The sequence below is a fragment of the Streptopelia decaocto genome (assembly GCF_964273445.1).
Source record: "Streptopelia decaocto genome assembly, chromosome: 17".
NCBI lineage: Eukaryota > Metazoa > Chordata > Aves > Columbiformes > Columbidae > Streptopelia > Streptopelia decaocto.
Window position 1 is genome coordinate 4078042 of NC_138672.1, and position 18380 is coordinate 4096421.

General features: G+C 43.4%; 1 protein-coding gene across 4 annotated transcripts in view; it reads right to left on the minus strand.

Annotated features, from left to right (window-relative positions):
- The window catches only part of TNC (tenascin C), a 67208-nt gene that overhangs the window by 36829 nt on the left and 11999 nt on the right, over positions 1 to 18380 (minus strand). For all 4 annotated transcript variants that reach the window (XM_082067505.1, XM_082067504.1, XM_082067503.1 and 1 more), the window contains exons 2-6: positions 6095 to 6687; positions 3406 to 4626; positions 1381 to 1644; positions 406 to 521; positions 153 to 309 (exon numbers count right to left, since the gene is read on the minus strand). In XM_082067505.1, the coding sequence (XP_081923631.1) occupies positions 153 to 309; positions 406 to 521; positions 1381 to 1644; positions 3406 to 4626; positions 6095 to 6557 (2221 nt within the window). In that variant the 5' untranslated portion in view covers positions 6558 to 6687. The remainder of the gene's footprint in view (positions 1 to 152; positions 310 to 405; positions 522 to 1380; positions 1645 to 3405; positions 4627 to 6094; positions 6688 to 18380) is intronic.

An 18380-nucleotide genomic window follows, 5' to 3' on the forward strand; every position in this document is an offset into this window, starting at 1 on the left:
TTGATGTACATTTTGAAAAAGAAGAGAAGTGCATACTGCTTGCTAATTCACAGCATAAAGCTTGGCTTTCTCTTTGTTTAAAAACTCCTTTGGCTACACCAAACAGCAATTCTTTTATTGGTGGCACTAGACCAGATACAGGCTGTGCTTACTTGTGGTTATCACTTTGGATAATCCTGGTCCTCTGGTATTGTTTTTCACAATATGAAGGGATACATTATACTGTTGCCCTGGTGCCAAACCTGGCTGCATATAGGATGTCTCTGGCCTTTTCAAGCTGCTGGTTATATCTCCATTATCATCCTTTTTCTGTAACACGCAGAACAATCAGTTAGTATAAATACGAAAAAATCCAGGACCTTTCACTTATACGTGGACTCTCTACAAGAAGCGCCACTTCCTTACCATATTGCGGAAGATCAGCTCCCAGCCATCAAATGAAAAGTTCAGAGGATCCCACTCCACCTGGACGGATGTTTCTTTAACAGATTTGAATTTCAGACCTTCTGGAGCAGGCAGATCTGTGGTGGGGAAAAAAAAAAAAAAGATATCATTACAGAAGCAACAAATTCACATAAATAGGGCACTGGAGTGGGACAGCTTTCCACCACTACAAATATCTACCATGTAGGTATCTGCATCTGAAATGTTTAAACCCACTTCACAGCCAGTTATTCTGTCTTTGCACAGACATTCCTCTGACCTGTTTCAGTTGTCACCTTAGAGTAAATGAATTTTGCCCTAGAAACCTCTTTTTTTGCCCTCTTGAAAGAAGCCCAGTGTGGACATTTGAAGTGAAGTGAGATGAATCCTGCACCAGGTGTCTAAAAATGAGAACAGTGACAGAAGTCAAAGAGTATCTTTTGAAGCTGGGATATTCAGGCATGACTGTGGTGTGCACAGTACAAAAAAGAAAGATGAAAAACAAACGGACAGGCAGACAGAAAGTAAGTTGTGGTAAAACACACTGAAGATGCAAAACAAATATAACTTCCATTTTAGCTGAAACAGTCTGAATCCAAGTGATTTCATACTGCCCTTTTACATGCTGCTACATATTTATATTTTTTCAGAAAGCAGTACCAGGTTTTAAAAATGTACCTTATCATGAAGAAGCCAAGGGTCTTAATTTACAAAGACCCCAACATATTGATGGGAGGCACTGCAGAGAGTGGAAGAGTTAGTGAACTGTACTTTTAACACAGTCATTGCTAATGGAAAAGAATAGAAAATGAAAGTGCAGAAGACCGTCTTCGTCCAGAACAGAAGATGAATTGAAAATAGAAAATACAAAAGAAATAATACCCTAAAAAAAGGAACGCAAATAAATACATGCTATGGAATAGACAAAAGAATGAATACAGGGAATGTTAAACTCACATGTTGCTACCCTGGCACTGACTGGAATACTCTTCTTGTTTTTCAGGATTGCAAAGACACGGATGAAGTATTCTACACCTGGCTCCAGCTCGTGGATAGTGGCAACTGTCTGGTTCCCAGGCACAGTGAACTGCATATCTAGACCACCACTGCTGGTAGGGACATAAGTGATGAGGTACTCGTTGACAAGATTCTCATGCTTCCATTCCAGATTTACTGTTTTATCTGTTACGTCTGTCACAGTCAGTTCAGTTGGAGGAGACACTAGGAAGGGGGATAAAAACAAAACAAACTTAAAAGAAGTTTTCTAGGCTCAGAAAATAATGACTTACCCAGTTTCACATTTTCCCAGGACCATCTAATAAGCAGGGAATGGGGAAGCCGTGACACACAAATTAGCTGCTCGATGAAAGGAATGTTCAGCTGGTGAAGACTACAGACATTTCCAAAAGTCCTGGGCCAATTTCTACTCATACACTTGTGCACAACCTATGGCTGATTGTGTTCCAGGTCCTCCTCTTACGGCTGCTGCACAAGACCATTCTAGCTGGGTGCTTAGGGATTCAGATGTTTAATTCAACTGCCAGCAACGCATGATTTTATAGATGGAAGTACAGGGGATACACAGAACTGCACAGATTTTCCAAAATAAAGTAAAACATTATTATTTTTGTAAATACTTTCAATAGATTATTCCACATTTGCACACACATAAACACAAAATGAGGCTTGGAAGTCTTCCACAAGGAGGATATGAAAAATGGGAATTTCTTTTCAAGGGTATTCATTGTCTTCTATAAATTCCCAAGTCCAAAGTACTCTTTGATTACTCTACAAAGATCTTAGTTCCAAAATTTCTCCCCTAGGACCCACTACAGAAAACCAGCTCCTTCATAGCATAATGCCTGTCATTATCTAGCTGCTAAAATTTTCTATCAGTTTCCATAGAGTCAGTGGCACTGAGAAACTAAGTATGTGACTTTATAGCTAAGTTTCCACTCCAGCTGATTCCATGATTTTTCTCTAAGCTTTAGTCAGATCTAACATACACACCAACATATATCTATGTTGATATATCAAGTTTTACTTTAGTTAGAAAAATCTCTTTGGCCAATTGAGAGACATCCAAGGCCCCTGTAATAACCCTGAAAGCTTGTACTGCAATATTTGCAACATCTGGCTATTCCATAGTGGGAGTTTTCTCATACAGATCACTTGGATAAGACAATGTTATTTTCTGTGTTGTGCCCTACTTCCACTACAGCCTCTGCCTCCCCCAGCGCTCCAGCTCAAAGATCTACCTCCAAAGCAAAGTCGCTGAGCCCTTGGGGTCTGTCAGTGTTTATTCTTCAGGGCTGTTTCATTTTCAGCTCCTACAATAGTGATTGTCAATGCAAATGCCTTTCTTACCCATTCGGCACGAGACTGGGAACCACAGCCTGGCTGTAAGAAACATTTGATACCCATGCTCTGTATTTGCTGACATTTATCATCTACATTATCTCATTCCTGCAAAACCTTATTGTCTTTAGTCAAAATTCAGTCTGTATTCTCTTGACTAATCCTGCTGAATGCCTAGTAAGAAGACTCTGGATACATCTTTCTCTTCTCCATAGCTAGATGTTTCTTTCAGATACACTTTTCTTTTAGCACATAGAGGTACCATGAGAAACTGAAAGGTCATGGTGACAAATCCCAGCCGGTGCTGGCTACAGGTCCAGTGACAGTGTGGTGGGAGCAAACTGGGATATGACAAACAGACTGCATTGCCAGTATCAGCCCATTAGCTTGCTGACCAGCAAAAGTCACCAGCAACCACCACACTTACACAGCTCTGGAAAGCCAGGGACGCCAAGAGCTTCTAACTGGTGGTGTTACTGCTCTGATTCAGCTGTTTGGTCTGTGAAAAAGAAGAGTGGCAACAGAGCCCAGCTACATGAAAAAGGTTCACAGGGCCCCTGAGGCTGCTGGAGGGACATAAGGAATCACCCAGGGTAGCAGTTCAAAAGCAACATTGCAACCTACCATCGGAGCAGTCATCTCCCATGTAACCCTCCTCGCAGACACACCGTCCGTCAACGCAGCGGCCAGCGTTGTTGCAATCGTTGGGGCAGGTCCGGTCGCGGCAGTCCTCCCCCGTGAAGCCCTCGTGGCACACGCAGCGCCCGTCGATGCAGCGCCCGTGTTGGTGACAGTCGTTGGGGCAGGACAGCTCGCCGCAGTCCTCCCCCGTGAAGCCGTTGTCACACTCGCAGCGTCCCTCCACGCAGCGCCCGCGGTTGTGGCAGTCATTGGGGCAGCGCAGCTCCCCGCAGTCCTCCCCTGTGTACCCCTCGTCACACACGCACTGCCCATTGACACAGAGCCCGCGGCCGTGGCAATCGTTGGGGCAGCGCAGGTCCCCGCAGCTTTCCCCAGTGAACCCCTCGTCACACACGCACTGCCCGTTGACACAGCGCCCGCGGTTGTTGCAGTCACCGGGACAGCGCAGCTCCCCGCAGTCCTCCCCGATGAACCCCTCGTCGCACACGCACTGCCCGCCCACGCAGTGCCCGCGGTTGTTGCAGTCGTTGGGGCAGCGCAGCTCCCCGCAGTCCTCGCCCAGGTAGCCCTCGTGGCAGAGGCAGCGCCCGGCCACGCAGCGCCCGCGGTTGTGGCAGTCGCTGGGACACCTCTTCTCACTGCAGTCGTCCCCCACAAAGCCCTCATCGCAGATGCACAGCCCGTTCTCGCAGCGCCCGTTGCCGTTGCAGTTGTTGGGGCAGGTGAGCTCCCCGCAGTCCTCCCCGGTGTAGCCCTCCTCGCAGAAGCAGGTCCCATTGACACAGCGCCCACGGTCGAAGCAGTCGTTGGGGCAGATGAGCTCGCCGCAGTCCTCACCGGTGTAGCCCTCATCGCACACGCACTCATTGTCCACGCAGCGCCCGCGGTTGTGGCAGTTGTTGGGGCACAGGGGCTCGCTGCAGTCCTCGCCGGTGAAGCCCTCGTGGCACACACAGCGCCCATTCACGCACCGCCCGTGCACGCTGCACGCCGGGGAGCAGAGCTCTTGGCTGCAGTCTGTGCCCGTGTACCCCTCAAAGCACACGCAAACCCCATCCACGCACTTGCCTTGGTCGTTACAGTCGGACGGGCAGGTGGGCTGGCTGCAGTTGGGGCCTTTCCAGCCGGGCTCGCAAATACAGCCGCAGATCTCAATGCTGTAGTTGCCGTGTCCACTGCAATAGGGTTTTGTGTCCAGGCGACCTGCACCAATGATCCAGAGAAACCATTACTCCCTTTAGCTCTGAGATGCACTAGGTTGGGGTGGCACACTAAACCTAAAAACTGTCTGATTCTCCCAGCTCCCTGCAGGACATCACTTCCAGAATCACCAATGCTTTTGAATGATAATTCCTCCTTGTTTTCCTAGTGAGATTTAGTTTACCAGGAATGCTTTAGTTTGCACTAATGCCAAGGAAGAGCCCTTGCCAACTACTTGGTAAATGAGCATCCTGGATCCCTCTGCCCTTCTCAAAATCCCTCATCCAGTGACTGAGCAGCTTTCCTGACTGCTTCATCGGGGCATGCACCATGAAGCATCATTCACCAGTTCACTCCAGAACATGACAAGCCAAGCAGCATGCTGTATCATCAACTGTGAAACAGGCTCTTTGCTCAGAGGAACAGATTACTACTGAGAAAACATGTGTTTTCTATCTCGTATGACCTATCTCTTACCTCAGTCTAAAAAACAGCTGGAAGGATACTTTTTTTCCTCCCCTTCTCTAACTATTTGTGCTGGTCTATTGCCTTATGTCCTGCTGTATTTTTATTGGTCTCTGTTAAAGAAAACTTGGAAATGAAAACGGTTACATTGGCAGCTTACAAAAGGGGACAAAATGTGGATCCAAGAGAATGAGTTTTAATCTTAACTCTGACACAGACTGTCACTGTGCCCAAGTGCTGAACACGCTCAGTGCCACAGCCACAAGTCAGCCCAGGTAGACCGCTGACCCACAGATTCATAAAACTGCAAAACTGAATGAGTGCATCTTGCAAGCTGGCCAAAAACATTCTCTGGTTTGATTACATTTTAAATTTAACAGGTTGACTTCTGCTCATTCACAGAATCACAGAATGTCAGGGAGTGGAAGGGACCTCAAAAGCTCATCCAGTGCAATCCCCCCATGGAGCAGGAACACCTGGATGAGGTTACACAGGAAGGTGTCCAGGCGGGTTGGAATGTCTGCAGAGAAGGAGACTCCACAACCTCCCTGGGCAGCCTGGGCCAGGCTCTGCCACCCTCACCAGGAAGAAGTTTCTTCTCAAATTTAAATGGAACCTCCTGTGTTCCAGTTTGTACCCATTGCCCCTTGTCCTATCATTGGTTGTCACCAAGAAGAGCCTGGCTCTATCCTCCTGACACTCACCCTTTATATACCTGTAACCACTAATGAGGTCACCCCTCAGTGTCCTCTTGTCCAGCTCCAGAGCCCCAGCTCCCTCAGCCTTTCCTCACATGGGAGATGCTCCACTCCCTGCAGCATCTTGGTGGCTGCGCTGGACTCTCTCCAGCAGTTCCCTGTCCTGCTGGAACTGAGGGGCCACATCTGGACACAATATTTCAGATGCAGTCTCACCAGGGTAGAGCAGAGATCTGAGTATCTATTCTAAACACAATCTATGGCCAGCACAATAATTTCCCCAAGAGCATCTCCCCAGTTTGTCTTACCTTCTGCTGCCTGGGCATTGGGGCAGCATCCCGCCCCACTGGCACACTGCTCCCGCAGGGACGACACCAGCCCCTCCAGCTCCTCCAGCCTGCTCAGCAGATCCTTGATGTCTGGGGCAGCTGCACAACCACAAGCCCGGCGGGGAATGTTAATACGGTGGGTGAAGACAATCTGGTTCCCCTCGTTCACCGTGTGCTCCTCATGATTCTTGACGGGCTCGATTTCTGCCTTCAGGTCCGCGTCGCCACTCGCTGAATCCAGGTCCACAGAGCAGAGGGAGCCAGCAGGCAACTTGATGTTGTAGACATGGTTAAAAACCACAGGCTGATTATCCTCTGGCAAGGTCACGTTTAGCCCAGTCTCCCGTTTTTGCCGGATAATTCGCTTGATGAGTCCACCACTGGCGTGCTGGTACAACAAAGAGAAGATTGCACAGGCCAAAACCTGGCTGGGGAGTCCCATTGTGGTGTTCAGTTCCTTTACAAAGCTGGTGGAGTCTTATATCTGTTTGGTCTTTATAGTCTGGAGCAGAAATGGGAGAACCAGTTCACATCAAGTCAGATATCCTTTTGTTTCCTGGCACACTTGTTCCCTAAAAGAAGAAGGAGCAGTTTAAGGAATGAAATACAGGTACACCACCCAACAAAAGGATTATGACACCCAATGTGTGCTGGCATCCTTAAAGAACATGGCTGGGGTGCTACTCAATATACGATCTTTACCCAAGCTGCTGAGCTTGCTCTAATGTATAATAACAGCACATTAACTTGTTCTCCAGGATCTCAGTGTCCTTGTGAACAACACATCACAAGGCACAAATCCTGAAGGACGTTACTATTATTTCCAATTTAGAGCAAGCATAGTGGAACATGGAAGGTTTAAATGCCCCAAGCCAAAGACCAGGGCAAACAAAGCTGCTGAGTCTCATCTCAACTGAAAACACTATTTTCAGACAAAGTAGGTGAAATTAATCTGTGTTCTGTTATGATTCAACTAATATTAAAAGTCTGTATTTCCTTCACTCGTTAGTCCACTGCTTTTAGGCTACTGAATGCTGTATCATGTAAGAAACTCAAAATGTTGTCAAAAGGCATATCAACACCACTAAGCTCATTGTTGCCCTTCTCCATATGCTTTAAATTATTCCAATTTCTTGGGAATCTGAACTTCGGGGCTTGAAGCCCAATAGTAACTTTCAGTGTGCTAATGATCTGTCTACAGCAGGCAGATAAATGGAGCCCTCGGGAGAGCACTGCAGGTTGAAGGTTCTGGTGTCAGTGCTTGTAGCACAGCGAGCAATATTTTAGCATAGAGCTAGTAAGAAACAACAGAAGTTGAGATTCCAACAAGGGAGACACACTGTAAGACACACACAAGTAAGAAACAGCAATAGAAATACACATATGCACATGAACAAAAAAAGGGAGAGGAACAGAATGCAAACAAATCCTTTGAACATCCAAGTCCTTCAAGAGAGGGAAAAAGCTTTACACCAATACATGTGTAAAAAAAAACCTTTTTAGTAACCAACACGCCTTTTCATTAGGCAACATTTCCCACTGTCTGATCTCTCATCAGCTATAACACAACAGCTCATTTATGGGCACAAGCACCTGGCTGGGCCATAGTAGCTCCTCCTGAAACTCATTCTTTTCAGTTACCCTCAGTATTTTCTCTTCCTCTGTAACTGTTCCTTTCAAACGATGTGAGTCGGGGAGCTGCAAGCCATCTGTTGACTTCTATGCAGAATCCTACTTTAGCACATAGAGCAAGAACCAAAAGCAGCTAATGGGCTGACTAAACAAGCACGCCTAATAAATGTCATCTTAGCATTTGGTTTTCCTTCTAGTCCCAGAAAAGCTTGGTTAAATAGTCAGGTCAATGGCTGTGCTTTCACACAAGTGAAATGTCAGTAATGGAGGAAACAGCAATTTATTCTCTAAACGCCACTGTTTTGAAGATAATTCATTTGTCAGATGGGATACTAACTTCTTCTACCTTTCTGCTTCCCCCAAAGTGTAGAGATGCATTCTTTCCCATGCTATCCCAGCTGCTTCTGTGAAAATATGACAATGATACACTAGACACTTTACTGAAGTTAATTTCTTTTTGTAGAGAATGCCGAGCTCACAAAGAGTGAACTTCACCCCTTTTTATTGGGGAATAAATCAGAAGTAAACAAGCAGCAGTGGAGGCTTTTTTCTTGTCATGGAAAAGCATTCAGCTTTAAGCCATTTCAAACACTTACCCCATTTGTTCAAATATGTCTGCAAGCCCTGTCTGCACCAAAAGAGATCAAAAAGTAGCTAATAAAGAATAACAGAGACAGACATGGCCCAGGTCTCACTTGTGACTCAGGCCAATCCCTAAACTGGGCCTCCAGTTCATGAAACATGTTCAGTACAGTATTTGAACTGGGATTTTACTTTTGAGCACTCCCATTTGGGGGTTACAAATTTCTTTCCATACAATAAGATTCCATGTGCTGTATTGTATAGTTTTTTTGCCCTGAGACAGGTCATACAGCTACAATTGGTGCCTAATCCTCAGGTAGTTATTTAAGGGACAGGCTGCTTGACAGACACATCATCAATGGAAAATGGAACAAATTTGGTGCAGGTCTGCATCTAATTCTCATTGAATTTCAGTGAAAGTCGAGCATCAATTTCCTTATGGCTTTTGTAAATCCCAAAGTACAAGAATATGGGCCTCATCCAAACACTAGAAAATTGATTACAGTTTTTCTGCTGACTGACCTGAGTTTACATATCACTTTATGAAGGTACAAACTGTGATTTTTTTTTAAATATGCCTGGAAAATGAAAAACCTGCTTCTGACAAGAGCCACTGTCTCTGTTACCTTCACTGTTGATGAAAGCCACATGAAGACCACGGCTTTTACTGGATACTCATTGCACTAGTGTCAGACCTCTCAGTCTACAGATGATGCTGAAGACGTAATGTATCTTGGTTGAGATCCTTTTGAAGTTTATGGACAAGCCTTGTGGTGGTCTAGAAGAAGCATTCCCCAGTGTCTGATCTGCAAACTCTGTGTTTTGACACCTACTGTGACATCTGAGCTAATTCAGATCAGGTGTTTCTCATCTCTGCCAAGGACCCAGCATGATTTGCTGAACTCCACTTCTAGATCTGAGATCTACAAAACAAGACACCTTCATACAATTATTTATACATTCGCCATATTTTTGGCTGGAAGAACAAAGCTGACATCCTTGTCTCTGACTCCTATTCCTCAAACATATCTAAACAACTGCTCAGACCACAATGGACCACCCAGGAACAGGCTCTTCTAGGGAGAAATGGAAGCCACAGCAACTGTCAGGCTCTGATGTTCCTTCATTTTTCCCCATCTTCTTTCTTTCCTTCTGAACAGTTCATGTAGATTGTGTTTTAAACCCACCTCTTGGAGACATCCTCTCAGTACTTTCTTTGCAGACACCAGCTGCTGGATTATTTACACGAACTAAATGCCTTGCAGTAAGAGTTTGCAAAAGAAGACAACGCTTCTCATCATGAATTTGGTCCTGCTGCAATGCATATACAAGAGGGGCGATGTTTGTAGCACATGTCTCAGAAATAGAAAGTATGACCAACAATGTGTCCGTTTTTTACAAGCTGTTTGTCTAATACAGAATATTACTCATCCTAATGAACTGTGCCACTCATGTCTTCTTGCTGTCCTGACTACAACATAACAGCTTCAAAAATCTTAGCAATAATTCTGTGGCTGGAAAATCTACTGTTTGTCATGCAGAACAGTGAAGTCTAGAGTGACTGTTCTCTCAGTCTGATCACCAGCATCTTCCCACCGCCATCACCCCCATTGGGCAGGAGTTACCTTCTACTCCTCTCCTGCTCCCTTAGGCACAACCAGAATATAATTAATAAAAATAACAACAAAAGGTGCTGTGACCTCTCACATGTCTTGAATTTCCTTGATCAGGAGTGACTTCCTACAGGACTGAATTTTGCAGTCTTGACACTTAATGAGTACTTTTTTTTTTTTGTGCAAGATCTTCTTAGACCACATAAACTTAATGAGTGATACATCTGAAATTGTTGGTCTAGGTGCTCAGGATAGAACTGTCAGTCTCTCTGATAAATGTGCTGTCCTTATCAGTGCAATATGGGAAGAGGATATTTGGCAATGGCTCAGTCACTGGGGCAGTCTTGGTGTTGAAAGTTTGGAATCTCTGCAAGGAGTGTTGGGTTCAACTTCAAGTCAGAACAACATAAAGATAATAAACATTTTTTTCATCTCAGCCACAGGCTAAATTTGCCGTCTCCTCCTTACTGTTCAGTCTTGGAATTTTCCTTGTCTTGTGTAAATGCTAACTACAAAAGTTAGATGTAATCCAAAGAGAAAAGAAAGACCATTCCTAGAAACACACTCCTTAGAAACCTGATCATAGGTCAGTAATTCTCTTACTAATGTCTGGTGAAAATCAGATGAACTGTGCATAACACAAAGGAAGGAATAATTTTCATTTCCACTGCAGCCCTTTCATCTGTGGATCTGAAAACGCATCATAGTCTGGCTGTCAATAGCTGAAAAACTGCTAGGGTTTGTTGGTTTCCCCCCCCCAAGACATTCCTGCCCCTCTCCTGACATCAGAACTTGTTCAGGACCTTTCCATTTAATTAGAAATGTGGTTTTTAATAGGAAATTTTCAATTAATCTCAGAAAAACCCCAGGAATCCTGGCTTCTGGGGAATACTAAGCAAAAATAACATATGAATATTTTCCTTCCCCAAAGACATATTTGCTGGAAACCAGCAGGTGTGAGAAGCTAAATTAATGTTTGCATAGTTTAAAAAGTTCTAGCGTTCCACTCTGGTCTGTCTTGCAAATTCACGAGCAGCAGAGCAGTGAGATGATTTGTGGGTGTGTGGAGTGATAAATATGCAAATGAGAACCCAGTGCGATTTTAATCAAAACAGATTGCAGCAGTGAGGAAATGGAGGTGTTGAAAAGCATCTCAGCTGCCCTTCTTAAAGGAGGCAGAAGGCTGATCAGATTTGCTCAGACACCCTCTACATGTCATGACTTGGAAATTAGGCTTAAGGAAGGCAAGAAAAAAGAGGAAACAAAAGAAAATGATTCCATTCTAAACAGATACTTCCAACATTACAGCAGGAGAGGATCAAATATTGTCAGCATGTATTGGATTCAAGCACATCTTGTTAAAATCCTCATTAAAGTAGCAATGGGTTGGATTCTTGACAGAGGGGAAGACTCGGTTGGAGAAGAGCCATGGCCCTCTAGAGAAAACACATAACAATATACTTTGAGGTTTGCTAATTGCTAACCCCAAAATAGTTTTCTGTGATCTATTAACTGAAGAAACTTCATGTTTCAAGAACTTCCACCAAAGCGTGATCTGGCCATGTGTTCCCTGGGGTAACCAGCAGCGCACATATGTAGGCACTGGCATCAAGATACCATGATGCTTTCTCTTTATCTATTGCCATGCTGACACAAGAGTCACATTAGGAATTTGATGTGACCTGGAATATTCCCTCCTTGCAGACCCAGGGAATTAGTGCATTTTCTACAAGGAACACAAGCAGTGCTATTAAAGAGGATTAACAAATTGAAAGTGTCTGCCAGAGTGTGTTTTTACAAGGCAAGGCTTCAAAAGATGCAACTTTTTAAAGAAAAAGTGCTAACATAGCTTTGCCAAGAGCATGCGACTTTTGAGGCTCCAGGCATCTTCTCACATACAGATGGATTAAGTCTGAAATAAACTGAAATGTTCTCAAAGAAAGAGATGGGGGGGACAGCAGCTGAAACTTTGGACATAGCAGGCCAAATCACAAACAGTTCTGACTTCATCTTCTTTCACTGCTGTTTCCATACATTCGCAACTACAGAAAACTATTTTCTTTCCATTCTCAATTCCAACAAGGCAAAGGAATCAGCAGGGTTACTCAGTGTAGGTCAAAATACATTAAATCACAGCGGAGAGCAGAAATTCATAACAATCCTAACCCATCAGTACTGAATCTTTCCAGCAGAAATGATCAAAGCCAAATCCTTGCCTTTTTCCCCCTCCCTTCTTCATTCACATTGTATTCATTCTAAGGAAAAGAATTTTAAGGCAGCCAAATCTAGAGTAATTCGGAAAACCATTGTGTTCCCCAAGGCTTGCAAAGAAGGTACAAAGAAATGCCGTGATCGTTTCTACATCAGTTAAACACCCTACATAGTGAATAGGTCCTTAGATGCTCCAAAGGGAAATATTCCTAATTCAGGAATTTTCTTCAGTCTTTAACTGCATGAAGAGAAGGAAAGTGAATAATAACTATCAAAGAAGAAAGAAAGAAGCTGATTCCCTCATTCTCCAAAGTTCTAACAGATACAATGCAGTATGATAAACTGTAACCCATCCAGTTTCCAAATTGAACTGTGGAGACTTACCTCTAATTTATATTCAAACAACTTGACTTCTACATCCATAGCCAGTTCATGAAGAAAAAACATCCTCCACATACTCTATAGTTTTCTATATGAGAAATCCCACAGCTGAGAAACCTTCAAACAACTATGGATCTGGACTCGGTGGCCCCCCAGTCACCCCACCCTGCTCCAGATTCAAACCTATTCCTGGAAATTAAAAGGACAGAAGAACATAAACCAAATAATCTTTCTGCCTGATGATGTCCAACCACAGTGAAAAAGGGGGAGAATGCACTCTCTGCAACAATTGCATGGAGAAAGAAGCAAACAACTGGAAGTTTTAAAATGCGTTTAACTAAAGCAGTAGGAAATCTAAAGATACAAGGTGTTACAGGTACTAAAATCCACTTTGTCACAGAAGTGATTCAGTGATGCCCCAGAACAAGGACTCCCTGGTGCCCATGGGTGCTGTATGTATGGCAGAAAGCATTTTCTACAAAATATTTCATAATTATTCTAGACAAACAAAGCATCATTCTTCCATTTTAAATATGGAAAATGGAGACAGAGAGAGGCCAGTACTGAGACACCCCAGTTCCAAGAAATTTCTACATTTATGTCTAAGTATTTTACCTGCTGCAAGACTGATGAAGCTGATCCAGCTTTGCTGGGTCCCATTGCAGGGTTCAACCACAAGCACATCCCAGAACGCATTCATAGCACCTTACAGCAACATTCTTCCCTTTTCACGTGTCTGCATTTATGGCTTAAACCCTTTTATTTAAGGGCAAACTGCCAGTTTGTGTTTGATGTGGGTAAACAGCCATATCTCAGAGCTCTGGATACACCCTGAAGCCACTGGTGTTTCCTCCAGTGCTGGCGCCGCATGTTTAAGAGCAGCTCCCTCCACGGGCCTGGGAATTACAAATACGGACACTCTGAATACAGAGATGGGAGTGGATTTTCACACTTAATTCCTGATTGATTTCTGAGCTCTCACAGATTAGAGTTTTCATGAGCAGAATGCATCCGTCATACATTGTGAAGGCTAATGGAATTGCTAATAAAATGCATCCGTCATACATTCTGATGGCTAATGGAACTGCTAATAAAAACAAAACAAACCTTAGATTGTCATAAAGTAACCCCTACAGTAGATACTGGTGATCACCAGAATTGTAATCAGACATATCTCAGACTATTATAAACAGCAGCAATCCAAATAAACACACAGATGCAGTTTGCCCCATCCAGCCCGTGGGTTCCTGCCTTAAGCATCACTCAGCTAAGCATAAGCTCTTCACTCCAGTTATTTTTTCTCTTAGATGACGTTTCTACTCTGTATAGTTTCTGGTTCACAGATTCCACTGTACATCATCTTTAAATAAAACCATTTGGATTCATTTTAGCCTCCGCCCATTCTACCTTGTCTGAAAAGCAGCATGTAGACAGGGCTTCGCCAAGGCTGTTTTGGAAGGAATTTCAATTAATTGCTTTGTGTACAATTTAGAATTTAGCAAAGGCTCATATTTCAAAGCCTTCAGCATGGCAGTACCACAAAAGGGAAAGGAAAAATAACCCACTGAACCCAATATCCATAAAAATGTGAAAGAGCTATGGTAAATTCTGAATGATAAGCATAAAAGGAGCCCCATGAGAGACTAAACCTTCTGTCCTACAGTGACTATTTTGAGTTAAATTAGCATGATTATTCCATTATAAACTACTTTGTTTCAAAAGTTTTGTACTCTTACCCGTGGAAAATCTCTCTAGGTCTTATCCTTGTCCAGGGTCTCGGAGAGAGAACAGACCTTTCCAAACTAAACAAGGAGTTTGGCTGCTATTCAAAGCAGAGCAAAAGTTCAGAGATCAGAGGTGCTCGTCTTCTAGTATCAGTAACGCTTTTGATCAATAAAGTATTAAATATAAGGAGCACATATCATGAATTAAATGAAAAATTAACTCAACTGGCAGCGATACAGCTAAGAGAAAATGACTGCTGAAAACGTGCAGAAATTAAACAGAAGTGAAAACCAGATTACGTGACGCGGTACCTGCAATAACAGGATATTGAACTCAACAACCAAGAGGTGCCTTCCAGTCCCAAATACTTTTTTGATTTATGTTTCTTAGGAATTACCTGGCTGATAATGAGAAAAGCAAAGAAATTCTACCTGCACATACTATTGCTCTTATTGCTATACCATCCAGAGTAAAGGAGCAAGAACTCAACGGAGAGCCAGGGGTATGGAAATGTCACTGTGCTGGGACTCGTGAGAACCGAGGTCATTAATTAACTTCTTGAATGAGTTTAGCCAAGTCAATTATCATCCTGATTTCTAATAAGTCTCTGGCAGATTTACACCCTAAAGAAAGTGCAAATAATGAAACTAAATTACTTAATTATTTTTATGTTTCAAATTCTTCCTCTAGAGATATTCTTTGGTATACCCTCTATGAAAAGACTTTACATGCTCTTTCTGCCTAAGTTCTGTGATCTTCATACCAGAGGCTGTCTCTTAACGTAGTTATATACTACCTACATTAGATGAAGACCCAAGTCTTTTAAACAATAATAGCCAAGTGGTTACAGCTCAATCAGAGTCATCTACTAAATAAGCCACAGACAGACAGTAAACAAGATTGGTGGTGAGAAGGGCAAATGAGATGTCTTTTGAAATTCTATAGTTTGGCTAAAGAGGTGGCACTCCGAAACAACTCCCATGATGTTCAGGGCTGCTGTATGTAAGGTCATAAAACAGTTTGGGTTGAAGGGACCTTCTCAGCTCCCCAGTGCCCCCCCTGCCATGAGCAGGGACATCTTCACCAGCTCAGGTTGCTCAGAGCCCCGTCCAGCCTGGCCTGGGATGTCTCCAGGGATGGTTCATCCACCACCTCTCTGGCCAACCTGGGCCAGGCTCTCACCACCCTCAGGGCCAACAATTTCTTCCTCATGTCCAGCCTGAATCTCACCTCCTTTAGTTTAAAACCATTATACTTTGTCCTACGGCAAGATACTCTTGTTAAGGCCATGCCTACACAATCATTTATAGAATAAACTCAGTGCCTCCTTTGGAGCCATTCCAGAGGCCAGCCACCACCGGAGAAAATTAAATAACAAACCTGAGATTAATGTTATTAAAAGAAGATTAATCTGACTGAAATACTTAGTGTTACTGTAAGGAGACTTCCATTTCAAGCATGACAGTCATGGCCTGGGGACACCTCCTGCACCTGTGCGAGGGGGCACTGTCCTGAACGTTCCCTCCTGCAAATAACTTCAAAGTTATATGTTCTGACTGTCATGCTAAAGCAGCCAGCCATCCCTTAAAGAAATGGCACAGCATGTTTTGTAACATAACGCTCCCACAACAGCTTGAACCCTCAACTAACCAAAATGATCATGAACACCAAGTGGAAAACCTCAAGAACCAAGTTTTGCAACATATGCTGTCCCACCACCAGGTATCACAAGTGTTATGCAGAATTCACATTTACAGGATGAGACCTTAAGGAAACAGCATCCACTGAATCCTTGAACATCCCAGTTTCTTTTGGCTTGTGTCAGAGTCTTACATTTATTTTAACACAGCTATATGAGAAGCTTTCAACGTGGCATGACATAATAGTTATACACAGCCAACCAGGCTCAGGAGGAAACATACTGAACACAGGAATCCAAAGCTCTTAACTAATTTTTGGTGCCACTAGAATTAATGAAATTATCCGAGTTCAAAATGAATGAAGATAAATGCTGAGTAGCTTAGATGCATAATGCAGAAATAATCAGACCACGCTCATAACTTGGTGTTTAATCTCTCATGTAATATACTGTTAAATGTGCATAATTAGAAACAAATTAATGCTACATCTCAGTCTGGCTTGCAGATGTGTTGCCTTCAAGCACATTCATGTCTCCTGACTACGGATAATGTGGTCTAAACCAAATATGCCCCCAGCTTGTAACGTGGCAAAATCTTGCCTTTTTAATTTAACTGTAGAAGCCTTCCCTGTCTTTTGCTGAAGAGCATAAGGTCTCTGCTGCTATACCTTGTCTAGCAAAAGTGTGCTAGGATGGGAGACTGCTCTCCATGTCTTTTTCATTCACAGAGGCAATACAAGCAATATCTTTACACCCAAGTTGAGATTTCTAAGCACCCAGCTGGAAATCCACATATTTCCTGAGAAGTACCTACAAAAAGTACATGGATGCTGTCCAATAATATGTGTGAGATACCCTGAAAGCGCCAAGGCAATACACCAGTGTCGCTTGGTGTACGTGGGGGAGGGATGCACGCCACCTCCTGGCAAAGGGTTATTTGGTGTGTCACCCCATAAGCATTCCCAGCATCAGTTCCCGGCTGCCAAGGCTCTGAGCACCCAACAAAACCAAGCCAGACAATGGGAGCTGTGAGCAAAACCCAGACTTGTTCCATGACTGCAAACCTGTGCCAGAGCCCGCTGGTTCCAGGAGGGCAACGGCCCAACGCAGGGTCCAGCCAGCAGCTTTGGAGCACATGGCGGGTTATTTGTGACCAGGAAAATCCGCCTCTTGTGCCGAATTTCCATCCATGTTTAATCCCAGTGGCTGAGGAAGACATTGGCAAAGCGTATACCCTGCCGGACGGAGGGGAATAAAGCACTTCAGTACAAATGGAGCTTAACGTTTATTTTGGGTATGCGATGGAGTCTGAATTCATGTGATAGAGTAATCCTGACAATGAGGTCATGTTTTCCTCTGAAGGGGCTTCTTTGTACCCCGGGTTAGTTAGCAACGCTTTTTCTGTTATCAAGCATCTGATTAAACTCACAAAAGAAGGGTCTTTAAAAAAACAGTCTCAGACAGAACTGAGAATTGAATAAACAAATTGTTTTTTTCTTTTCATTTTATCCAACAGGAAAAGGAGAGGGGAATAAGATGGGAAAGGGACACAAGAACAGGATTAATTGCTCTCAGATGAGAGAACAAAGGTCTTAACCTATTCTCAAGTTTTTTACAGAGCCCAACCCAGTGGCAGGTATTAGTTACGCACATCTATGTGGCAAAAACTGAAGGATCCCCGTGCTGGAGCAACACAGCACCCACCTTCTGCATCACAAAATCCTTACCAAAACACTGGGCTTTTGTTCCATTATTAGGCAGGTAAACTAAAATATGCCCCCGATTTTTATTTAACTTGAAAAAAGCAGCACTTTGGACGAGAATATCCTTTTGTCCAGCAGCTCAGACAACTTTTATAACACCTTTTAGTTCCCTTTATAATGGGATAGGAACACCAGCTCAGCTCTGACAGCAGGAAAGGAGTAAGTTACAACTAAATCATTACTAATTTCCCTGCAGGACACACACCCAAGGTCAGTTTAGACTGTGAAGTTTAAGAGCAAAGCTTGAGATGTTTTGCCCTGATTTATCTGTCAGCACTCAAAGATTTTATAAATTGTAAGATATCTGCTGATGAATACCTGTACTTATTAGAAATACATTATTTCAGACATCAGTCATTCCCTATATTAGAAAAAAAATGCAAACCCTTCCGTTCTTCTCATGCTGCATTATTTCATTCAATATATCCCTGTCTTCTCCACTGGAACAGCTAAAAATATGTCTCTGTATTACTGTTTTGGAAAAATAGTTATTGTTTGAGGCAAAATAAAGATAAGATTGTGTAAAAAGGATGCTCCTCAAGGAGATAAAGGGAATAATGCAAACTGCAGTGGCTGGACAGAAGCAATGTCTCGCATGGTTTATGTTGCTGCCTCTTTCTAAATCAGAGGTGCAAAGCCCAGGAAATTAAAATGCTGCGTCTATAAAATGCACAGGGTTTTTCTACAAATTTAGTTTATTCCCTTTATTATGTGAAGAG